Below are 25,346 nucleotides of genomic sequence, written 5' to 3' on the forward strand. Positions count from 1 at the left end.
GTATACACATATAATGGAATATTTTTCAGCCTTAAAAAAGAAGGAAATTCTGATAAATTCTACAACATGAATGAACTTTGAAGACATGCTAAGTGAAAAAAGCTAATTACAAAAGGACAAATACGGTTATGTTTCCACTTACATGAAGTATCTACAGTAGTCAAATTCATAGAGACAGAAAGTAAAATGATAGTTTTCAGAGTTTGAGGGAAGGAGGAATAAGTTTTTGTTTAATGGGTACAGTTTCTGAAGATGGTAACAATTGCCCAACAATGTGAATGTACTTAATGTGACTGAACTGCACATTTGAAAATAATTTTGTATTTTTAGTAGAGACGGGGTTAAAAGGTTAAAGCTTTTTTTTTTTTTTTTTTTGGGGGGGGGTTGGAGTCTTGCCCCGGCGCCCAGGGTGGAGTGCAGATGGCGCCACTGCACTCTGCCCTGGGCCGAGATCATACCACTGCACTCCAGCCTGGGTGACAGAGCAAGACTCCGTCTCAAAAAAAAAAAAAAAGAAAAAAGAAAATAATTAAAATGGGGCCAGGCGCAGTGGCTCACACCTGTAATACCAGCACTTAGGGAGGCCGAGATGGGTGGGTCACTTGAGGCCAGGAGTTGGAGATTAGTCTGGCCAATATGGTGAAACTCTGTCTCTACTAAAAATACAAAAATTAACCAGGTGTGGTGGCGGGCGCCGGGAGGCTGAGGCTGGAGAATTGCTTGAGTCCAGTAGGCAAAAGTTGCAGTGAGCCGAGATCACGCCACGCCACAGCACTCCAGGCTGGGCAACAGAGCAAGACTCCATCTCAAAAAAAAAAAAAAACCAAAAAAACAAAACAAAAAACGGGTTAATGGCCTCTCTAGGGACACTGAATCCGAATAGACCATATTTGGGTTCAGTAATTTATATTTCTAAAAAGATCCCAAGACTTAGAATCACTGATGTATATCATCAAACACATTGGTCAAGCTTACAATACTATATATAACCTAAGCATTATTTATCACAGAATGTAATGTAACTTTTGTGTGTGTGTGTGAGACAGAGTCTCCCTCTGTCGCTCAGGCTGGAGTGCAGTGGCGCAATCTCGGCTTACTGCAACCTCTGCCTTCTAGGTTCAAGCAATTCTCCTGCCTCACCTCCTGAGTAGCTGGGACTACAGGTGCCCGCCACCACGCCCGGCTAATTTTTGTATTTTTAGTAGAGACAGGTTTTACTATGTTGGCCAGTCTAGTCTCCTGACCTCAAGTGATCCGCCCGCCTCAGCCTCCCGAAGTGCTGGGATTACAGGCGTGAGTCATAGCGCCCCGCTCATAATGTAACTTTGGGGAAAAGATATGGGTGGCTTACGTTTCAAATATTTGTGAATTTTTGAGTTATCTCAACTTGAAGCAAAGGCCCAGCAGTTCAATATCAGGAGTAATAAACGGTAAAGAAAACAGAAACCAAATTACAATCAAGCAATGCCAATCAGCAAAAGACGGTGACATGACCCTTTTTAAGCCAGAGTAAACTCTTGTGAGCCTGCCACTACCGTTTTAACAAAATTATTCATTTTAGGAAACCGCAGGGTTTTTGTTTTTCTTTAATTTTTTAAATCTTTGCAAGAGCTGGCAGATCAGAAGGTTATATTATTTATTTGGTTCCAGATAAAATTTTGAACTGTTTCGAAATTATAAACTTGCTTTCTGGAAAGGAAATGGTCCTAGACAATTTATAGGCATATGAGCAAAAGAGACCCACCGTAACAAAACTTTGTCCTCAAAACGAAACAATAGAACACACGTGGGTCGATCTTAGGAGGGAGAAGGGGGGTGGGGTGGGGGGGGGTGGTTAGGCACAGGGGGCGGGGCCAGCCCCACGGCGGAGGCGGGCCCAGTCCGGTCTCCGCCTCCGCGACGTCCCGAGAAGCACCGCCCCCAGCCGCCCGGGACTTCGGTGATCGCCGCGGCTAGCTCGCGCCCCGGAAACTGCCCCTTCTAGGGGTCATGATGGGCAGCAAGATGGCGTCTGCCAGTAGGGTCGTTCAGGTAAAGCAATTTGTCGCGTTTCCGCACCTTGGCCGGTAGGACGGTACTGACTATAGCGACGGCGTCGGGGAGGAAAGGCGGTGGGCAGAATCTGCGCGGTGACCGCGCCTCTGCGGAGGGCCAGCGGCGGCGCCCGCGTGTGTGTGTCAGGATGGGACTTTGAGCCTCTAGGGCCGGGCAGTGAGGTGGGTCCGGCGCCGAGGGTTCGAGCCTGGCGAAGTGTGCAGCATCTTCGCAGGTAGGTCCTGTACCTACTGCCGGGGTGCCCGGCTCCTCCGCCAGGACCTTGTTAGTCTTAGGCGTCTGTGGGTGAGGCGGCCCTGGCGGTAGCCTGGCCAATCACCGTCTAGGATTGGCGGTGGTGCCCCCCGATCAGCCAATCGGAAGGAAGGCGGTAGCGGGGCGTGGAAGGAAGTGAACCCTGGATCTGACCCAGTGTCCCTTCAAGGTCTTGGGAATGGTCGGGCAACTGGCGCCGCGTACTGCGCCCTCGCCAGAGCGGGTGCTCCCCAGCCTCTCCAAGTGTCTGGCTACACGCCAGATGAGGGGAATAGAAAAATGTTATTTAAGCTTAATTAGTGTGTGTTTGTGTGTGTATAAGCGTTGGTTTCACAAGCCTGTTTTCACTTGGTTTAGATAGACAGCTAAAGTAACTTCGTTAATCCACCTATCAGCTACTAACTCCTGATAGCCTTTTTATTTGTTTCTCCAGCTGCGGTTCTAACTTAGGTAAAATTATTATATAAGTGGGACACAACCTCCGCTTTTGTGGTTGGTTTACATAGTCTTTGAACCCTGAAAGTGTTTTATTTTATGATTGACTTTTATCTTTGATATGAGAAGTATATTTCGCTTTATATAAGTACATCTCTTAAAAGACCTTTTTCTAAATTCCTGAAGTTGTTGTCTGAATGATAATCCTAGATCCCAGTTTTTGGTCCCATTGCAGTGAATGATCCTCACTTATTCAGTGGGTAGTTATTGAGCATTAACTAGTTAAAGATTCTGTAAGGACTGAGAGACTATCTGACAAAGGTCTGTTATCCATAATATATAACCATATGTATCAATAATATATAACAATTTAAAAATGGGTAAAAGACTTGGTGTTGCACAAAAGATACCCAAATGAGCAATGAACATTTTTAAAGGGGCTCAATATCATTACTTGCCAGGAAAATAAAAATTAAAACCATGAGGTCCTACACATCCACCAAAATGACTAAAATTTAGATGTCAGTGTTGATAAGAATGTGAAGCCTCTGAAACCCTCAGTAGTGCTGGTGGGAATATAAAATGTTACAGCCACTTTGGAAAGCTGTCAGTCTCTAATAGTTAAGCATGTATCTACCCTATGACCCAGCAATTCTACTCATAAGTTTACTGCTCAAGAGAAGTGAATGCACATAGTCTCTGTACCAAAATGTTCATAGAGAAAAAAGAGTTACTAGCAAAGAACTGGGGTCCAGAGCTGAGGGATTCCAGCCTGGCAGCAGGAGTGTGGCATCTCAGCAGGTAGGTACTGTACATACTGCCTTGGGGTCCCTGGCTCTGTTTCTGTTCGCCCCCAAACCAGAAACAATCTATATGTCTGTCTTTTGCATAAACAAATTGTGGTAGTTGGTTAAAATGGTAGAGTCCAAAGCAATACTAACAGCTGATACATGCAAACAAATGAAGAAACCGTGAGATATACAGTAAGGAATGGTCTGTGCCCTTCTAACATAGGAACAAAGACCTGTACTCACATATTTAGAATTCATACCAGGTTCGTGACTGCACTCTTAAAAAAAAAAAAAAGGAAAAGAATACTACCAATATGCTAACATAATATCACTTAAGCCTAGGAGTTTGATGCTGCAGTGAACCACAATCACCCCACTGCACCCCAGCCTGTGTAACAGGCTAACAGAGCAAGACCTGGTCTCAAAAAATAAATAACAAAGTATGTGCTAATATTATGTAATAATTACATATAACATTAGCAAAATGTATTGAGTATCTCTGTGACAAGCCTATTAGGACTACAGTGCCAGTAAGAGATAGAGTTTAGACCAGGCTCACTGGTGTATGCCTGTAATCCCAACACTTTGGCTCACTGGTGTATGCCTGTAATCCCAACAGTTTGAGGCAGGAGGATGGCTTGAGCCCAGGAGTTCAAGACCAGCCTGGGCAACATAGCAAGACCCCATCTCTATAAAAATTTTAAAAAATTAGCTGAGCATGGTGACGTGCATCTGTGGTTCCAGCTACTCAGGAGGCTGATGTGGGAAGATTGAGCCCGGGTGATCAAGGCTACAGTGAGCCATAATCATGCCTCTGCATTCCAGTCTGGACAACAGAGCTAGACCCTGACTCAAAAAAAAAACGTAGAGCTTAGAATTTGGTTGTTGATCCATATCTTGAAGGAAGAGAAGAGTGCCAAAAGACTGATTGGCACAAACTGATAGGAAGTCACGTAGCATGGTCTCAGAACATTAAGTAAAGACAAAGCTGGCTGGGCACGGTGGCTCACACCTGTAATCCCAACACTTTGGGAAGCCAAGGTGGGAAGACTGCTTGAGCCAGGAGTTCAAGATTAGCCTAGGCAACATAGCAAGACCCTGTCTCTATAAAAATTAGCCAGGCAGGAGGGGTGGTGTGTGATGTGTACCTGTAGTCCTAGCTACTCAGGAGGCTGAGGTGGAAAGATCACTTGAGCCCAGGAGTTTGACGCTGCAGTGAACCACGATCACTCCACTGCACCCCAGCCTGTGTAACAGAGCAAGAGCTGGTCTCAAAAAATAAATAATAAAGTAAAACATTTTCAGACTGGCTAACAAATGAAAATCCAGTGCTATACTATTTATAAGAGGCATAGCTAAAACTGAGATTTGAAAAGGTAAAAATAAAGAGATAGTCAACTGATCTTTGACAAAAGGAGCAAAGGGAATACAATGGAGACAAGATAGTCTTTCAACATGGTGCTGAAAAAATTGGAGATCCATCAGACCTCATGTCCTTCACAAAAATTAAGTCAAAATGGATCCTAGACCTAAATGCAAAATGCAAATCTATAAAATCAATCCTTATAGGAGAAAATAAAACTAACCTTAGGTTTAGCAATGACTTTTTAGATATAACACCAAAGGCATGATCCATAAAAAAATTAATTGATAAGCTGGACTTCATTAAAAAACTTCTGCTCTGTGAGACACTGTCAAAAAAAGGCAAGCCACATATTGGGAGAAAATACTTTCAAAAGGCATATCTGATAAAAGACTACTATGGAAAACATAAGGTCGGACATGGTGACTCGTGCCTGTCATCCCAGCACTTTGGGAGACCAAGGCGGGCAGATCACCTGAGTTCAGGAGTTTGAGACCAGCCTGGCCAACATGGCAAAACCCCATCTCTACTAAAAGTACAAAAATTATCTGGGTGTGGTAGCGGGCGCCTGTAATCCAAGCTACTCAGGAGGCCGAGGCAGGAGAATTGCTTGAACCTGGGAGACGGAGGTTGCAGTGAGCCCACTGCACTCCAGTCTGGGCGACAGAGCGAGACTCCGTCTCAGAAAAAAAAGAAAAAAGGAAACAGAAGAACTCAACAACAAGAAAATAAATAAAAATAAATGACTGAATTTTAAAATGGGCAAAACAGCTGAACAGACACCTCATCAAAGAAAATATACACACTTTGGGAGGCTGAACTGGGTGGATCGCTTGAGCCCTGGAGTTCAAGACCAGCCTGGCCAACATGGTGAAAGCCTGTCTCTACAAAAAATACAAAAGTTAACTGGGTGTGGTGGTGCACACCTGTAGTCCCAGCTACTTGGGAAGCTGAAGTGGGAGGATCAGTTTAAGTGGGAGGATTGCTTGAGCCCGGGAGGTTGAGGTTGCACTGAGCTGAGATCACACCACTGTACTCCAGCCTGGGCAACAGAGCATAACCCTGTCTCAAAAGAAAAAAAAAAGAAAAATGATATACAAATGACAAATAGGTCTAATGAAAAGATACTCAGCCAGGCACAGTGGCTCACGCCTATAATCCCAGTACTTTGGGAGGCCTAGGTGGATGGATCACCTGAGGTCAGGAGTTCGAGACCAGCCTGGCCAATATGGCGAAACCCCATCTCTACTAAAAGTACAAAAATTAGCCAGGTGTGGTGGTGTGCACCTGTAATCCCAGCTACTTGGGAGGCTGAGGCAGGAGAATTGCTTAAACCTGGGAGGCGGAGGTTGCAGTGAGCCGAGATCGCGCCATTGTACTCCAGCCTGGGAGACAGAGTGAGACTCTGTCTCAAAAAAAGAGAAGATACTCAACATCATATGTTATTAGAGAATTTCAATTTAAGACAACCATTACACACCTATCAGAATGGCCAGAATCCGAAACACTTGACAACACTTAATGTTGACAAAGATGTGAATTCTTATTACTGTCCCACCTAACAGGAACTCTCATTCATTGCTGGTGGGAATGCAAAATGGTACAGCCACTTTGGAAGACGGTTTGGCAATTTCTTTCTTTTTTAGGCACATGCCACTATGCCTAATTTTTGTATTTTTTGTAGAGTCAGGGTTTCACTATGTTGCCCAGGCTGGTCTTGAACTCGTGGACTCAAGAGCTCCACCTGCCTTGACCTCCTGAAGTGTTGGGATTACAGGCGTCAGCCACGGCACTGATCCCAGTTTGGCAATTTCATACAAAAGGAAACATAATCTTACCGTACGATCTAGCCATTACACTCCATAGTATCTACCCAAGTGAGCTGAAAACTTATGTCCACATAAAAGCTTCACACAGATGTTTATAGCAGCTTTATTCATAATTACCAAAATTTAGAAGCAAACAAGATATCCTTCAGTAGGTGAATTGATAAACTGTGGTACATCCAGATATTGAAATATTATTCAGCACTAAAAAGAAATGAGCTATCAAGCCATGAAAAGGCATGAATAAATCTTAGATGGGGCCGAGCACTGTGGCTCACGCCTGAAATCCCAACACTTTGGGAGGACGAGGTGGGCAGATCACGAGGTCAAGAGATTGAGACCATCCTGGCCAACATGGAGAATCTCCATCTCTACTAAAAATACAAAAATTAGTTGGACATGGCGGCACTTACCTGTAGTCCCAGCTACTCAGGAGGCTGAGGCAGGAGAATCACTTGAACCTGCGTGGAGATTGCATTGAGCTGAGATCGCACCATTGCACTCCAGCCTGGGCGACAGAGCGAGACTCCGTCTCAGAAAAAAAAGAAAAAAATCTTAGATGGATAGTTTGACCTTTTCTAGAATGTCATATGGTTGCAGTGGGAGCCTTTTCAGATTGGCTTCTTAGTTATCCAACTAATATGCAGTTGGAGTTATTTGTTTGTCATATTTGTATTTAGAATGTAAAAAGACAATTGAGAAGGAAATTTTTGTTTTGTTTTGTTTGAGACAGAGTCTCACTTTGTCACACAGGCTGGAGTGTAGTGGCGCGATAATGGCTTACTGCAGCCTTGACCTCCCGAGGTTCAAGTGGATCCTCCTGCCTCATTCCCTGAAATAGCTGGGACTAAAGGTGTGCAACACCACTCGCAGCTAATTTTTTGGTATTTTTTGTAGAGACAGGGTTTCGCCATGTTGCCCAGGCTGGTTTCAAACTCCTGAGCTCAAGAAATCCACCTGCCTCAGACTCCCAAAGTGCTGAGATTACAGGTGTGAGTCACCACACCCAATCAAGAAGAGGAAATGAGAGCATAAGCTGAATATCAGATGATAGTAGGAATTACTGGTTTTTTTTTTTTTTGAGACGGAGTCTGACTCTGTCGCCCAGGCTGGAGTGCAGTGGCGCGATCTCGGCTCACTGCAAGCGCCGCCTCCCGGGTTCCCGCCAATCTCCTGCCCCAGCCTCCTGAGTAGCTGGGACTGCAAGCCGCCATGCCCGGATAGTTATTTTGTATTTTTAGTAGAGACGGGGTTTCACCGTGTTAGCCAGGATGGTCTCGATCTCCTGACCTCGTGATCCGCCCGTCTCGGCCTCCCAAAGTGCTGGGATTACAGGCTTGAGCCACCACGCCCGGCCTAGGAATTATTGTTAAGTGTGGCAAAAGTATTGGGGCCCACTTGAACAAAAACTAGGGTGAACTAAGGTGTCTACCATGATTATATTTGTAATCTGGTTAGTTAATAAAGAGTGACTTTTTTTTTTGAGACAGGATCTTGCTGTTGCCCAGGCTGCAGTGCAGTAGCATGATCTTGTCTGGTTTACTGTATCTCAACCTCTCGGGCTCAAGTGATCTTCCCAACTAAGCCTCCCAAGTAACTGGCACGACAGGCCCACGCCACCTGCCCAGCTAACTTTTTAGATTTTTGGTAGAGACAGGGTCTCACTATATTGCCCAGGCTGGTCTCGAACTCCTGGGCTCAAGTGATCCTCCTGCCTCAGCCTCTCAAAGTGCTGGGATTACATGCATGAGCCACTGAGCCTGGCTTCACTGCTTTCAAATTGGAAAAAAAAAAAAAAGTATTGGGGTTATGATTTAACAAAAATTCTGTTTGTCAGTAATGTGTGGAAGGTATTAACAGATGAGATGGGATTAAATGTATAGGATTTGTTTAATCAGGGAAGGGATGATGAAATAAGATTGAATATATTATTGTTAAAGTTGTGTGATAAATATATCAGGGTTTATCTTATGCCATTCTACTTTTTTGCATTTAAAACACTTTGTAGGGCTGGGTGCAGTGGCTCATGCCTGTAATCCCCATACTTTAGGCGGCCAAGGCAGGAGGATCGCTTAAGTCCAGGAGTTCAAGACCCACGTAAGGAACATAGGGAGATCCCATCTCCACAAAAAATGTTAAAAATTAGCCAGGCGTGGTGGGGCACACTTATAGTCCCAGTTACTTTGGAGGCTGAGGTGGGAGGATCACTTGGGCCTGGGAGGTTGAGGCTGTAATGAGCTGTGATCACACCACTGCACTCCAGCCTGGGTGACAGAGCAAGACCCTATCTCAAAATAATTTTTTTTTGTTGTTAAAAAGTAGAGATACCAAACAGAGTGGGAATTTAATTTATAAGACCATATTATTATTATTGTTGTTATTTTTCTTTGAGATGAAGTCTTGCTCTGTCACCCAGGCTGGAGTGCAGTGGCACAATCTTGGCTCACTGCAACCTCCACCTCCTGGGTTCAAGTGATTTCTCATGCCCCAGCATCCTGAGTAGCTGGGATTACAAGCGTGCACCATCAAACCCAGCTAATTTTTGTATTTTTAGTAGAGACAGGGTTTCACCATGTTGACCAGGTTGGTCTTGAACTCCTGACCTCAAGTGATCCGCCCGCTTCGGCCTTCCAAAGTGCTGGGATTACAGGTGTGAGACACCATGCCTGGCCTATAAGGCCATATTAAATCATGTTTTTAAGTATATAAAAGCAGTGTTGCAAATGATTCTTTCTCTGCAGTGTATGTACATTTGTATAAGTATATAATACATATTTACATGCCTATACAGTTAGACCTAACTTACAAAAGGTTTATTCACTTATTTGGCAACTGTTTCTTGGACATTTACCATGTAACAGGAATGCTGCTGCAGAAGTGCTTAATTTTCTGTCTCTGACTGTCCTGGAGCTTAGCACTCTCCTATAATCATTGGCTAACTTACCTGTCCTCTGAAAATATAAGGAGGAGTTTTTTTTTTGTTTGTTTGTTTTTTTTGAGACGGAGTCTCGCTCTGTCGCCCAGGCTGGAGTACAGTGGTACAATCTCGGCTCACTGCAAGCTCCACCTCCCGGGTTCATGACATTCTCCTGCCTCAGCCTCCCGAGTAGCTGGGACTACAGGCGCCCGCCACCTCGCCCGGCTAGTTTTTTTGTATTTTTAATAGAGATGGGGTTTCACCGTGTTAGCCAGGATGGTCTCGACCTCTTGACCTCGTGATCCACCCACCTCGGCCTCCCAAAGTGCTGGGATTACAGGCTTGAGCCACCGCGCCCAGCCAGGAGGAGTTTTTAACTCAGACTTTGGAATTTGGGAAAAGTTCTTAGAGAAGAGTGACATGTGAGCTGTTGTAAAGGATAAGCAGTCAGAAAGATAGGCATGGAAGTGGAATGGGATGGGAGGAAGGGAGATTTCATGGCAGAGGACATAAGCTCTAGATGGAATGGGGATAAATAGCAGGATGAATTGGGGAAAGGAAAAGTACTTCAGAATACCTGGAGCAACAGGTACATAAGAGAGTTGGGGAGAAAGGCTGGCAAAGTAAGGAGAGGCCAGATCATGATGGGTGTTGTGAGTGCCAAATAAGAGTTTGAACTTTATCGTGAAAGCTGTGGAACATTTTTCAAACTTCTTTTTTTTTTATTTTAAGTTGTGGAGAGGGAGTCTCACCTTCTTGCCCAGGCTGGTCTCAAACTCCTGGGCTCAAGCCATCCTCCTGCCTCAGCCTCCCAAAGTGCTGGGATTACAGGCATGAGCCACCGATCCCAGCCAGTTTTCAAACTTTTAAATAGGGGAGTGACAATAGGACAGATAGAACATTCTCTTAAGAAGCTTGGCTATGAAAGTGAAGAAACAGCTAATAGAGAAGTGTTTGTTTGTTTGTTTGTTTTGAGACAGAGCCTCACTCTGTCGCCCAGGCTGGAGTGCAGTGGCTCGATCTTGGCTCACAGCAACTTCCACCTCCCGGGTTCAAGCAATTCTCTGCTTCAGCCTCCTGAGTAGCTGGGATTACAGGCGCCCACCACCACACCCTGCTAATTTTTTTTATTTTTTTAGTAGAGATGGGGTTTCGCCATCTTGGCTAGGCTGGTCTTGAATTCGTGACCTCATGCAATCTGCCCGCCTGGGCCTCTCAAAGTGTTGGGATTACAGGCATAAGCCACTGTGCTCAGCCAGCTTTCAATTCTTACCAATCTATAAGTCATGCAACATAAAATCCACATCATCTCCTCCATTGGGTTGCTTTGAAGTACACCTTCGATAGTACAATGAAAGTCTTGTGATTATATATAAAGTACAAAGTTGTGTTTACCAGATAGACAAGTTAATAATTCATAGACCAGCTTTCCTGGTTGGGGAAGAGTATAATTTAAAGTTGCTGTCAAATAGTAAGTTTAACAAAAGTATCTATTTATGAGGTTTAGTAGATCATTTCTTTTAGTTAATGAGATTGTTTTTCATGCATATTATTTTTCCTTTAGGTAGTCAAACCACACACTCCATTAATAAGGTTTCCTGACAGAAGAGACAATCCTAAACCCAATGGTAAGTTGTATTTTATTTAGATTTCTTTTAAAATTGTGTACGTGAATATTTATAAATGAGTATTTTATTATAGGCAATATTTCTCATTTAAAAATCAGTTAAGACTATTGGACCTTCGATCAAAGTAGTGCCCTATGTAGCATGCAAGTAGAAATTAACTTATGGCCAGGCGCAGTGGCTCACACCTGTAATCCCAGCACTTTGGGAGGCGGAGGCAGGCGGATAACCTGAGGTCAGGAGTTCGAGACCAGCCAGGCCAACATGGTGAAACCCTGTCTCTACTAAAAAATACAAAAATATTAGCCAGGCATGGTGGTGGGCTCCTATAGTCCCAGCTACTCGGGAGGCTGAGGCGGAGAACTGCTTGAACCCAGGAGGCGGAGGTTGCAGTGAGCCGAGATCATGCCACTGCACTCCAGCCTGGGTGACAGGGCAAGACTTTGTCTCAAAAAAAAAAAAAAAATTATTACCTCTATTTTATTTTACTTTTTGAGACAGGGTCTTGCTCTGTCTCCCAGGCTGGAGTACAGTGGTGCTATCTTGGCACACTGCAGCCTCCCCCTCCCAGGTTCAAGCAATTCTTGTGCTTCAACCTCCTTAGTAGCTGGGATTACAGGCATACACCAGCACGCCTGACTCATTTTTGTATTTTTAGTAGAGACAGGGTTTCGCCATGTTGCGTAGGCTGGTCTGGAACTCCTGATCTCAGGTGATCTGCCTGCCTTGGCTTTCCAAAGTGCTGGGATTACAGGCATGAGCCACACACCTGGCCTTTATTACCCCTATTTTAAAAGGTAGTGACTCAACAGAAGATGTCTCTGAATTTCTAGTAAGTTTATATGGGCTAAATTTTGTCCTACCTTTATTCTCTCCTATCCTTTAGAAGATTCTCCCATGCTTCCATTTGCAGAGACTGTGAAAATAATAACCCTTCCTATGTTTCTTTCCTCATCAACCATCTTTTCTTTCATTCATTCATTTATCTATTCATCTAGTCAGTAAATATTTTTTGGATTGCCTTAATCCTTAGCATTTATTTGAAATTAATGGGAGAAGATTCTGAAAGGGTTCTGTTTTTCTCTGATTCCCACCCTTTTTTTTTTTTTTAAACCAGATCCTCTGTGCTTCTCTTGCTTTAATTCAGGCAATTTCAACACATTTTATAGGTATATTTTTAACTTATTATAACTATTGAAGAATTAAGATAAACAAGTGTGAAGATACTGAGAAAACTACCCTCATTTACATTTACTGACTTTCTTATTCCTTGTTGTAAGATATTACCTGTAAACTCCACCATGTGTTGGCCTATGAGTGGTTATGTGAGATAAGCTTAAGTAGTGTAGGTTCCCCTAAAGGGTCGAATTCCACTAACTAGAAATTTCATTATTTTACATTTTTGTAATTCATTTACTTAAAACTGCTCCTTTGCTGGGTGCAATGGCACATGCCTATAGTCCTAACTACTCACAGGCTGAGGTGGGATGGCAGGAGGCTGAGGCAGGATGCTTGCTTGGGCCCAGGAGTTCAAGATCAGCCTGGACAACAAAGTAAGACCCCATCTCTAAACAATAAATATATAAAAATGTTAAAGCTACCCCCTTATTTGTTTTTAGAAACCTTTATGAAATATGTATAGCCAACTGAGTTACCCTACAATATTTACCTTTTGGAATTATAGTACTTCAAGATTTATTTGAAGAATGACTTCATTTCAAGAATGACTTGATTATTTGATAGTATTTTAAGACTCAGTATTTTGACATCTGAACAATTTCTCTAATACGGTCTTTTTTTTTTTTTTTAAATTTCAGTATCGGAAGCTTTGAGATCAGCAGGGCTACCATCTCACTCTTCTGTAATTTCACAACATTCTAAGGGAAGTAAATCACCAGATTTGTTGATGTATCAGGGTCCACCAGATACTGCAGAAATAATAAAAACATTACCTCAGAAATACAGAAGGAAACTTGTGTCTCAAGAAGAAATTGAATTTATCCAAGTAAGTCGTTGCTCTTTGTCCCAAGGCTATGCAAAACACCATAACATTTGGGCTTTGGGGATTTCATTTGCTGATTTACATGCTACTCCTATTGTCATGTCAGAGTGTGGTCAGAGCTAAGACAGGATGGTCAGGTAGGCCAAGACTACGAGAAACACACCATAGTCAAATCCCTCTGTAAATATGCGTGGTATATCAATGTCAATAGATATAATCACATAAAAAAACAGTTCTTTGGGGTCCTCAATAATTTTTCAGAGTGTAAAGAGCTCTTGATACCAAGAAATTTAAGGACAGGTCAACCTTGAGTCCCTTCCAGGTCTGACATTATGTTTATAAGAATTGATAAGAGGGCTGGGCATGGTGGCTCACGCCTGTAATCCCAGCACTTTGGGAGGCCAAAGCAGGTGGATCACCTGAGGTCAGGAGTTGGAGACCAGCCTGGCCAATATGGTGAAACCCTGTCTCTACTAAAAATACAAAAATTAGCTGGATGTGGTGGCGGGTGCCTGTAATCCCAGCTACTTGGGAGGCTGAGGCAGGAGAATCTCTTGAACCCAGGAGGCGGAGGTTGCAGTGAGCCAAAATGGCACCACTGCACTCTAGCTTGGGCAGCAAGAGTGAAACTCTGGAAACTCTGTCTCAAAAAAAAAAAAAAAAAGAATTGATATGAGTACCCTAAAGTTTTGACTAATTCAAAACTATTTTTTAAAAACCAAAGATTGGCCGGGCGCGGTGGCTCAAGCCTGTAATCCCAGCACTTTGAGAGGCCAAGATGGGCAGATCACGAGGTCAGGAGATCGAGACCATCCTGGCTAACATGGTGAAACCCCATCTCTACTAAAAAATACAAAAAACTAGCCGGGCGAGGTGGCGGGCACCTGTAGTCCCAGCTACTTGGGAGGCTGAGGCAGGAGAATGGCGTAAACCCGGGAGGCGGAGCTTGCAGTGAGCTGAGATCCAGCCACTGCACTCCAGCCTGGGCGACAGAGTGAGAGTCCGTCTCAAAAACAAACAAACAAAAAAAAACCACCAAAGATTACTTGCTGAAGATTGTATAAATTTGTAAAGTTACCATCAAAACATTTCCTGGGTCAATTTAACATCTAATCTTACTGCTTTATTTTTCCCTTTTCAGCGTGGAGGTCCTGAATAACCATGGTGGCTGCTGTTTGTCATCAGACAATAGAATTGTCTGTGCAATAAAGGACTTCCAAAATGACAGATGAGAAACTGTATATTAAACACCTTTAATAAATACTATGAAAAAAATGAAATATAGAAAATTTAGATGGACACTTGTATTTCCTAATTTATGTATCTTGGTCAGCTTCTCCACAAGCTTACCTAATTATTTATACACTTTATACTTATTAAAGTATACATTTTTAAATGTTAGCCTATTAATTTACTCTTGATTATCAAACATTACCAGTGTTGAACTATTAAAAGCACATAATGTATAGTAAACTATCATAGGATTCTTATAATTTCACTTTTCTTTCTGCTTAGACATGGAAAAATTTATCAGTCAGAACTGCTGTTTTAGGTACATGATTTTCCTGAAATTAGGTGAGGATCAGTGAAATAATGACTCTATTACTTGTTCTTAATTCTCTGTTCTCTAATGTTTTTTCATTCACAAGTTTACTGGAGTATAACTGGCTTAGTAAGTGTATCCTACTCTGAATGATAAAAATATAGTCAAGCTAAAATAGGTGACTATACTATTAAGATAGAGGAGATTATACAAAAGGTTCCAAGAAAGTCAAAGAGTATAAAATGGAAAATAAGAGACCAAAATGAATATAGCATAGGAATAAAGATTTCACTAGAAATTGCAATTTATTATGTTTCGGAGGTTGTAAGGAAGTCTTGTTCTTTGGTTTATTTTACTGTTTTGTGATCTTGTATGCAAATCCTGATAACCATTAACTTTCTCAAACTTAATGTCTCAAAGCCTCATAAAATCAACATAAATATTTACTTATTAAGCAGTTTATGAAACTTGAATGGGGCCCCTCCTGTGCCAAGGGTATGTGTATTATGAAGTAAAACCTCACAAAGCTAAATAAATTCTCTTCCATACCTTTAACGATTTCCAGAATATGCTTTAAAGAAGTGGTCCCTGAGAGTTAACGGTAACTCATGAGCAAGAAATAGAATTGGTTTTGAGTATGTTTCTGTATTTACTCAGTTACCTGTGGGTTAATTTTTACTTATTTCTACTACTACACAGAGTTGATCTACTTCTCTTATAAATTTTTTGCTGTAGCTTAGTGTACATGTTGTTCAGCACAAATATGAGATAGGGATTGGGGTTTGATGCTAGCAATAAGCTGTTCTGGTGACTCATTGAAAAACATGATTCAGGCCAGGTGCAGTGGCTCACGCTTTGTAATACCAGCACTTTGGGGGGCCAAGGCAGGTTGATCACCTGAGGTCAGGAGTTCAAGACCAGCCTGGGAGACATGGTGAAACCCCATCTCTACTAAAAACATAAAAATTAGCCAGGCATGGTGATACGCACCTGTAATCTCAGCTACAGGGAAGCTGAGGCCAGCGAATCACTTGAACCCGGGAGGCAGAGGTTGCAGTGAGCCGACATTGCGCCACTGCATTCCAGCCTGTTTGACGGAGTGAGACTCCATGAAAAAAAAAAAAGAAAAACATGATTCATTTCTTTTTTTTATTATTTAAAAATTTATTGCTGGGTGTGGTGGCTCACACCTGTAATTCCAGCACTTCGGAAGGCTGAGGCAGGCGGATCACCTGATGTCAGGAGTTCAAGATGAGCCTAGCCAACATGGTGAAACCCCGTCTCTACTAAAAATACAAAAATTAGCTGGGCGTGGTGGCAGGTGCCTGTAATCCCAGCTACTCAGGAGGCTGAGGCAGGAGAATTGCTTGAACCCAGGAGGCGGAGGTTGCAGTGAGTGGAGGTCACACAACTGCACTCCAGCCTAGGCGACAGAGCGAGATTCTGTCTAAAAAAAAAAAAAAATTATTTGGGAAAATTACTTTAGAACAACCACTGTTCTTTGCTCCTGTGCTGCTGCCATCCCTTAGTTTTCTTATTTCAGCAAAAGAAAGCCCAGGGCCGGGTCGGGCATGGTGGCTCATGTCTCTAATCCCAGCACTTTGGGAGGCCGAGGCGGGCAGATCACCTGAGATCAGGAGTTCAAGACCAGCCTAGCCAACATGGTGAAACCTTGTCTCTACTAAAAATACAAAAAGTTAGCTGGGCGTGGTGGCGGACGACTGTAATCCCTGTAATCCCAGCTACTCAGGAGGCTGAGACAGGAGAATTGCTTGAACCTGGGAGGCGGAGGTTGCAGTGAGCCGAGATCACGCCATTGCACGCCAGCCTCTCCAGCCTGGGCAACAAGAGAAAAACTCCATCTCAAAACAAAAAAACAAAAAACCCAGGGCCATTATTTTGCTTTCAGAAATAAATTTGGATTCAGGTAGTGATGAGTGGTATGAGTAATACTGTGAGCCAACAGTTAGAAATCCTAATGTCGAACTGTGGATGTATATCTGAAGGCAACCTTTACTATAGCTGCTGCCATGAAAGTCAGAATGAAAAATATCTGTCACTGTTACAGAATTTGTGAGTATAGGTATGGCAAAAAGTATGCCGTGGGAATTGCTGTCACAGGATGAGCTCCCAAGGAGAGTATTACAGACTTCTGGTGAGGCTTACAGTCAAATAGCCTGTGTTTTCTTTTAGAGGTTAGGCACTTAAATATATGTAATCAGCAAATTGCTTAATTTGTCCGAGTTTCTGTTTTTCTTTCCAGTACTACACAGTGTGATAGGCAGGATCAAATTAGTGTATTATCTATTACTTTGTAACAAATGACCCCAAAATTAAGTGGCTAAACTCTTAATTTGTCTGGTTTCTCTGGGTCAGGAATTCAGAAGCAGCTTCACTGGGCAGTTTTGACTCAGTGCCTAATGCGGTTGCAATTAGAAATCACTTGAGGCTACAGTCATCTGAAGGCTTGGCTGAGGCTGGCTGATCCACCTCCAAGATGGCTCACTCACATAGCTGACAAGCCGATGCTGGCTGTTGGCAGGAGGCCTTAGTTTCTCTCCACATGGTTGCCTGAGTGAATTCATGACATGACTGGCTTTCACCGAAGCAAATAATCCAAGCATGCAAGTCAACAGCATCCTTTTATGTTCTAGCCTCATAAATCACACTTCAGCCATATTTTATTGGTCACACAGAACGGCCTGTTTCATTGTGGGAGAAGACTACGCAACAAGATTAATACCAGAAGGCAAGGATCATCATGGCCATCTTACAAGCTGGCAAATACAGACGTGTGGAAGTGCTTTTAAACTGAAAAATGCTTTGCAAATGTGTAATGCTATTTTCTTTTTTTTTTTTTTTCCTTTGGTTCAAAGTGCTCAAATGATAGTTTATATATACAGTATCTCACTGTCCCAGAATATCATCTAAACGCTGTCTTCATTATCCTAAGTGTCCCAAAATGGGAATTTACTTGTCAGCAGCATGCTGTAATATACTGATTACCAACTCATATGCCATGGCACACTTGGGGACCTCAATTCTCACAAGTTTCATCAAATTTAGCTCACTACCTTTTTTTTTTTTTTTTTTTTTTTTTTTGAGACGGAGTTTTCACTCTTGTCACCCAGGCTGGAGTCCAATGGTGCGATCTTGGCTCACTGCAACCTCCGCCTCGCGGGTTCAAGCAATTCTCCTGCCTCAGCCTCCCTAGTAGCTGCGATTACAGGTGCCCACCACCACACCCAGCTAATTTTTGTATTTTTAGTAGAGACGGGGTTTCACCATGTTGGCCAGGCTGGTTTCAAGCTCCTGACTTCAGGTGATCCACCTGCCTTGGCCTCCCAAAGTGCTGGATTACAGGCATGAGCCACTGCACCCAGCTGCTCACTAGCTTATTTCTACAAGTGAGGTTAAATTACTATTTCAGTGATATCTATCAGAAGAAACTGTGACAACAGCACCACTAGGTATGACTTGCCTCAAGAGAGATGGTGTGTTTTCTGCAACGTGTGAGTTTTGCCTAGACCCAAGTAATGACAAGGGACTGAAAGATAATGGCTAACATATAGTAAATACTTAGTTGTCAAACACTATTCTAAGGGCTTTGCAGGTGTGAGGTCATTTAAGCCTTGGAGCAGTCCTCTGAGTAGATCCTATGACAGAAGAAGAAACTGGAAACAAAGTAATTTACTCTAGTTGTATCTAGTGGCTGAATACTGATAGGGCCACCATCAAATGCAGGCAGTCTGATTACAGAGTTAAAAAAAAAAATGACTAAATTATTGGCCTTGGTATTTTGCTACTTTCTTAAACATCTCTGAAACTTAGGATTTTCAACTCTTAGAAATATCAAATGTAGGCTGGGCGCAGGGCTTATGCTTGTAATACCAGCACTTTGGGAGGACGAGGAGGGAGGATCACCTGAGATCAGGAGTTTGAGACCAGCCTGGCCAACATGGTGAAACCCCGTCTCTACTAAAAAATAACAAAAATTAGCTGGGTGTGGTGGAGTGGGCCAGTAATCCCAGCAAATCGGGAAGCTGAGGCAGGAGAATCGCTTGAACCCTGGAGGCAGAGGTTGCAGTAAGCTCAGATTGTGCCAGTGTACTCCAGCCTGAGCAACAGAGCTAGACTTTGTCTCAAAAAAAAAAAGGAGGCCGGGCGCGGTGGCTCACGCCTGTAATCCTAGCACTTTGGGAGGCCGAGGCGGGCGGATCACAAGGTCAGGAGATCGAGACCACGGTGAAACACCGTCTCTACTAAAAAAAAAAATACAAAAAATTAGCCGGGCGCGGTAGTGGGCGCCTGTAGTCCCAGCTACTCAGGAGGCTGAGGCAGGAGAATGGCGTGAATCCGGGAGGCGGAGCTTGCAGTGAGCCGAGATCGCGCCACTGCACTCCAGCCTGGGGGACACAGCAAGACTCCGTCTCAAAAAAAAAAAAAAAAAAAAAAAAAAGGAAAGAAAAAGAAAAAAAGGCAGGGGGGCTGGTGGTGCAGGGGAACATTTCCAGGTTGACAGCTGCTCTGGCTCAGAACCTTGTAATTATCCATTAGTAGAGCCATCTGGATTACTGCAATAGTTCTCTAATAGGCCTTCTTTCTTTTCCTTGTCCCTCGAAATCTATAATATAGTCTCCCATCAGAGTGTACCTTTTAAAAGTGAGTCAGGCCATATCACTTGTCTGCTCCAATCCCTCCAGTGGGTTTTTAGTGATGCCTTTCTTGTACCACCCTATTAAAAACCTCCATCCCTGCTCCTGCCCTTGTTATCCTTTATCTGCTTTATTATCTCCATAGCGCTTATCACCTACGTATCATAACACATATTTGACTTGTTTTTTATCTGCTCCCATTGGAAGGCAGGCATCTTTGTTCCCTGCTGTTATCTCAGATTCTACAATGGTGCTTGGCACATAGAAAACACTCAGTATCAGCAGCGTAAGAGAGGGAAAAATGAAAAAGGAAAAGCACTCAATATATTTTTTTGAATAAATGAATTAGTGTGTTTGTTATGGCAATTTATGATAATCAAGGGGTTGGGTACTCATCACTGCTAACAGTTAATTGAGCATTGTCTCAATTAATTGAGTTAATGTCTAAGCTTTCTGCATGTTTCATTTAATACCCACAACCACCTGTGATGTAGTTCCTTATTTTTTCCATTTTACCGAGTAGAAAACTGAGGACTAGAAGCCGATTCCCACAGCACGTTTCAGTTGAGTTGGATTTTGTTTCCCTGGGCCTGCCTCTTCATAAAGGGACTGGACTAAGAATACTCTTGACCAGCCCGTAAGAACTTGGCACTCGTCTCAGTAATCTGAGATAGCAGGGTTTGGCGTCCATAGCAACCATGGCGACAGGACGCGCTCAAGCGAGAACCAAAAAGCGAGAACAGGTACAAGGCCAAACCTTCTACATTCACAGACACCTACCAAATCCCGAGCATGGAACACCAAATTAGAACGCTGACTAGTGCCTGGTAATGTAGAAAATACCCAAGTTAAAACGGTAACAGAGTGACACAGCAGCCATTGAAGATGCTCCACTTAAGGCACCGACAGGCGTCACGTGACGGGTGGGGAACGCCCACCGCCCGGGCCTAGCGCAGCTTCCTCCGCCCACCACGGAAGTGGGGCGGGGATACTAACGCGGCGGACCCGGGTGGACGGAAGTGGCTGTTGGAGGCTTTAAGGTAGCTTTAAATTCGTGCTGTCCTGGGAGTTCGCCCCTTTCGCCTGGAGTCGGGCTTTGCGGCGCCGGATGGCTCTGGACGTGAAGTCTCGGGCAAAGCGTTATGAGAAGCTGGACTTCCTTGGAGAGGGACAGGTGAGGCTCTCTGGAGGGACAGGGAAGGCCCCGAGCGGACAGCCTCGCGCCGCCTCCACCTTTGCCGGTTTTCCCGTGGAGGCCAGAGGTCTGGCTTGGCTGCTCATTCTCTTTGGGGGAAACCTCCCAGACGCACTTGCTGCCCCTTCTTTACATCCTGGGGGTGAATCCCTGAGCGGCCTCTCCTTGCTAAAGAGTAGCCTGGAGCTGGACGGAGACTGACCCGCCACGTTTCCAGCCGCCGCGAGTCCGCTAAGGAACTCTGGGCTCTCTGTTTCGCGAAATGTAAAAATGCAAAAAGGCAAACACAGAAACTCCCATAAACTTACGTTATTCCTATTTTTCTTTCTAGTTTGCCACGGTTTACAAGGCCAGAGATAAGAATACCAACCAAATTGTCGCCATTAAGAAAGTGAGTTACCTTTTTGTGTCGTGTTTCTTCAAGTCTCCTTGAAGATGTCTGTATTATGAATTGACTGATAGCCATTTTATTAGTCTTGACCATACTCTGATAATGAGTTACTCATGTCATGTTCAGAGACAAAATAATTAGTACTTTGTGTTCCCAAACGGAACTCTAGGGTTGAACCCGTTTTAATTTCTGTTGAAATGAAGAAGCTGTATGTTATTTTCACTGCATAAACTCACATGTTGGGGGTAAGTATGCCATCTTTTCGGTCTTCAGAACTATTTGATACCGCGATCTTTCCAGGTCACTGTTTCTGCCACATCTGCATCCACTCAGTGTGTCGTATCTGTATTTTCTGTGTACAGATTTACCATGAAAGATTTTCGCTAGCATTAACAACATTGATGTGAAGTCTAAAATGAGTTCAGTAGCTTCTTATATTCATTCAAAAGACTTGGGTCGGCCAGCCGCGGTGGCTCACGCCTGAAATCCCAGCACTTTGGAAGGCCGAGGTGGGCGGATCACTTGAGGTCAAGAGATGGAGACCATCCTGGCCAACATGGTGAAACCCTGTCTCCACTAAAAATACCAAAATTAGCTGGGCGTGGTGGCGCGCGCCTGTAGTCCCAGCTACTCGGGAGGCTGAGGCAGGAGAATCGCTTGAAGCTGGGAGGTGGAGGTTGCATTGTGCCGAGATGGCGCCACTGTGTTACAGCCTCGTGAGGGAGCGAGACTCCATCTTAAAAAATTAAAAAAAAAAAAAAAAAAGAAAGACAGACTTGGGTCATAATTACGTAACTCACGTTCACCTACATTGTTTCATTTAACCTTCAAAACAATCTGTAAAGTGGTTAAAAGTAATCCTATTTTATACTTGAGGTACCTGAGGCTGAGAGATTAGGTGATTTGTCAAGATCACACAGCTAGTAATTGCCGAAGCTAGGATTTAAATCCAGGTGTCCTGATGTTGCTTTTGTTACCGTTGCTACTTTGAATCTGCTTCTCCTCCTTCAAAAACCCTAACTCCTTGGAAGTCATTCATATTTAACATTAATTCCCCCCTTTTATGGTCATCTTCCAGCCTCCAGGCACTCTCTTGCATTCATTTAAAACCTGACTGACTCTTCCTCTCAATTATTCTTGCCATTATTACTGTTGTTGTTATTATTTTTGAGACGGAGTTTCGCTCTTGTCGCCCAGGCTGGAGTGCAACGGTGCGATCTCAGCTCACTGCAACCTCTGCCTCCCGGGTTCAAGCGCTTCTCCTGTCTCAACCTCTCGAGTAGCTGGGACTACAGGCACCTGCCACTATGCCCGGCTAATTTTTATATTTTTAGTAGAGACAGGGTTTCGCCATGTCGGCCAGGCTGATCTCTAACTCCTGACCTCAGTTGATCCACCCACCTCGGCCTCCCAAAGTGCTGGGATTACAGGTGTGAGCCACCGTGCCTGGCCATTTTTTTTTTTCCACTTTTTTACTTTTGTCATGTCCTACTTTATGTTTTATGATCCACCACTACAGCCTCTCCCTTGTGAAACCCTTAATTCAGAAGAATCTTTCCTCCTCTTTCTTTTGTGGGGGCGGGGGGAGGGCTCTCTCTGTCGCCCAGGTGGAAGTGTTGGAGTTCAGTGGCACAGCCATAGCTCACTGCAGCCACGAACTCGTAGACTAAAGTAACCCTCCCACCCCAGCCTTCAAGGTAGCTGGAACTAAGGACACATGTCACCAAGCCTGGCTTAGTCATCTTTTTAATTCTGTCTCTGGTTCACTATATCATAGCCACACTGACTTTTCTGTCCCTGTACAAATTAAATTCATTCCAGTCCCAGAATCACAGGGTCATTGCATTTGGTCTGGCTTCTTGGTTGGTATATTTTCCCTCTAGAACATGGCATGGCTGATTCCTTATCCAGGTTTCACTCAAATGTCTCCTCCATAGAGGCCTTCTTTGTTCATTCCAGCTAAAACAGATATGCCTCTCTCCTTCCCTATGCTTTGCTATAGTTCTGTCATCGATGTGGCATTTGTCGAAATTTGAAATCCTCCTATCTATGAGTTTATTGTCTGTTTAATTCCATTCACACTGTACCTAGGGCTATGGCTAGTGCATTTGTAGACACTGTTAAAAATGTATTGGCCTTTCGGCTGGGCGCGGTGGCTCATGTTTGTAATACCAGCACTTTGGGAGCTCAAGGCAGGCAGACCACCTGAGATCAGGAGTTCGAGACCAGCCTGGTCAACATGGTGAAACCCCTGTCTCTACTAAAATACAAAAATTAGCCAGGCATGGTACCCCTGCTAGTCTCCTGGCCTCAAGTGATCGTCCTGCCTAGGCCTCCCTAATTGCTGAGATTACACCTGTGAGTCACTATACCTGGCCTATTTCTTGAGGTGTTTCTTTCCCCCAGTTTTAGACGTTGTATATACTTTCTACTATGAACATTGAGGATTTGGTGTTGTAGACCTTATTCCAACACTCATAATTTCTACTCCCATTCATTTGCTAGCATGTGTTTAATTTTATAAAAAGGGAAGGAATCATTAAATAAGCTACTCTGTACTCATTCACCTGTTGTGTCTTGGACTTTAGAAATACTGATTATCTCACCCTTTTAAAAAGATTATGTGGAATTTGTTTCCTAATTTATTTAACCAATCCCCTATTGATGGCCTTTGGGGTTATATCTCATTTTTCAGTGTGTGTCTCAAATCTGTGTATCTCAAAACAATATGTAGTATTGCATACTTTTTTTTCCCTTTTTCTTTTTTATTTTTGAGACAGCAACTTGCTGTGTGTTTCCCTGGCTGGAGTGTAGTGGCACAATCATAACTCACTGAAGCCTTGACCTCCTGGTCTCAAGCATTCTGTCTGCCTCAGCTTCCCAACCAGCTAGGAGTACAGGTGCATGCCACCATGCCCCACTAAATTTTTCCTTTTTTTGTAAAGACAGGGTCTCACTAAGCTGACTAGGCTGGTCTTCAACTCCTGGGCTCAAGTGATCCTTCCACCTTAGTCTCCCAGAGTGCTGAGATTACAGGTGTGAGCCACTGTACTCAGCCAGTATTGCATACTTTAAGCTATGTATGTATCTTTGGTATATTCTTCTGCACTTTGTTATTTATTTTTATTTTTATTTATTTAGTTTTTGAGATGGGGTCCTGCTCTGTCACACAGGCTGGAATGCAGTAGCGTGATCTTGGCTCACTGCAACCTCCACCTCCCAGGCTCAAGCAGATCTCCTGCCACAGCCTCTCAACTGCTGACCTCAGGTGATCCGCCCACCTTGGCCTCCCAAAGTTCTGGGATTACAGGCGTGAGCCACCACACCCAGCCTGCAACTTGTTATTCTGAGTCAACATTATTTCCGAAATCCTCTGTATCATATGATACATGTAGACCAATTGATTCATGCTCATTGAGTATTAGTTTCCATTATATGTCTACACTGAAATTTTCTATCCAAACTCCCGTTGATAAACATTTAGGCTGCTTTTTAATGTTTTCCTCTAATACATTCCTTCTCTGGGTAGTCATCTGTGAGTCATCTTGTATGCAGGTTTGAGTTTCTCTAGAGAATGTATCTGTAATTGAAACAAATTATGAATTGTTGCTTCAGAGTATCACAACCATCATCTTCACCAGATATGGTCAAATTGTTCTCCAGAATGATTGGACCAGTTCACTGTCCCACCACATTCTCAACATCATTTGCATTGTCAGACTTTAAAACATTTGTCAATTACATAGATTGAAAATGATATGTACTTATGTTCCAATTAACATTTTTCTGATTACTGGTAAAGTTCATCTTTTCTTACACTTACTGGCTTCTTAGATTTTCTCCTGTTTTTCTGTTGGATTACTTACTTTTTTTTGTCCTATTGATTTATTGGACTTATTCTTATTCATACTTTTTGGTTTTTTTTTTTAATAAAGACAAGGTTTCACTTTGTTATCCAGGCTTTTGTCAAACTCCTGGCCTTAACCAATCCTCCAGCATCAGCCTCCCAAAGAACTGGGATTACAGGTGTGAGCCACAGCAAGCAGCCAGAATTCTTTATATATCATCTCCCAGTCTTTGGCAAGACTTTTAGTTTATTTATGGTATCTTTGAGGTACTGAAAGTTAAAATTTTAATATGATTGAATTTGTTAACTTTTTTCAAACCTTCAAAGGCTTCCTTTTTATGTGCTTTCCTGTTTCTGGATTACAAAGAATTTTCCTGTATTTTCTTCTAAAATTTTTAAAATATTGATTTTAATACTTAGATCTTTATTTCACCAACAAGTTTTTT

The 25,346-nt window shown here is 43.2% G+C and overlaps 2 protein-coding genes across 8 annotated transcripts in view; both read left to right on the forward strand.

Annotated features, from left to right (window-relative positions):
* Positions 1 to 1,901: 1,901 nt before the first annotated feature.
* MRPS36 (mitochondrial ribosomal protein S36) lies at positions 1,902 to 15,367 on the forward strand. The gene is made up of 4 exons (XM_025388764.1): positions 1,902 to 2,031; positions 11,207 to 11,270; positions 13,085 to 13,272; positions 14,411 to 15,367. The coding sequence occupies exons 1-4, from the start codon at positions 1,990 to 1,992 to the stop codon at positions 14,426 to 14,428; spliced, it is 312 nt and encodes a 103-aa protein (XP_025244549.1). The 5' UTR covers positions 1,902 to 1,989; the 3' UTR covers positions 14,429 to 15,367.
* Positions 15,368 to 19,614: 4,247 nt separating this feature from the next.
* CDK7 (cyclin dependent kinase 7) overlaps positions 19,615 to 25,346 on the forward strand; it is a 48,542-nt gene continuing 42,810 nt past the window's right edge. For 6 of the 7 annotated variants that reach the window (XM_025388759.1, XM_025388757.1, XM_025388760.1 and 3 more), the window contains exons 1-2: positions 19,615 to 20,641; positions 20,994 to 21,053. Coding sequence is in view for 4 of the 7 variants with exons in the window: in XM_025388757.1 (XP_025244542.1) it covers positions 20,576 to 20,641; positions 20,994 to 21,053 (126 nt within the window). In the remaining 3 variants the exon portion in view is untranslated. The remainder of the gene's footprint in view (positions 20,642 to 20,993; positions 21,054 to 25,346) is intronic. The other variant, XM_025388763.1, reaches the window with a different exon arrangement.

Source organism: Theropithecus gelada, chromosome 6 (genome assembly GCF_003255815.1).
Source record: "Theropithecus gelada isolate Dixy chromosome 6, Tgel_1.0, whole genome shotgun sequence".
Taxonomy (NCBI): Eukaryota; Metazoa; Chordata; class Mammalia; order Primates; family Cercopithecidae; genus Theropithecus; species Theropithecus gelada.

Bases quoted from the DNA above. Each gene is read 5' to 3' on its own strand.
- MRPS36 (XM_025388764.1), top strand. From the start codon at position 1,990: ATGATGGGCAGCAAGATGGCGTCTGCCAGTAGGGTCGTTCAG. The intron at 2,032-11,206 runs GTAAAGCAATTT...TTTTTCCTTTAG, and splicing joins CTGCCAGTAGGGTCGTTCAG to GTAGTCAAACCACACACTCC. The intron at 11,271-13,084 runs GTAAGTTGTATT...TTTAAATTTCAG, and splicing joins AGACAATCCTAAACCCAATG to TATCGGAAGCTTTGAGATCA.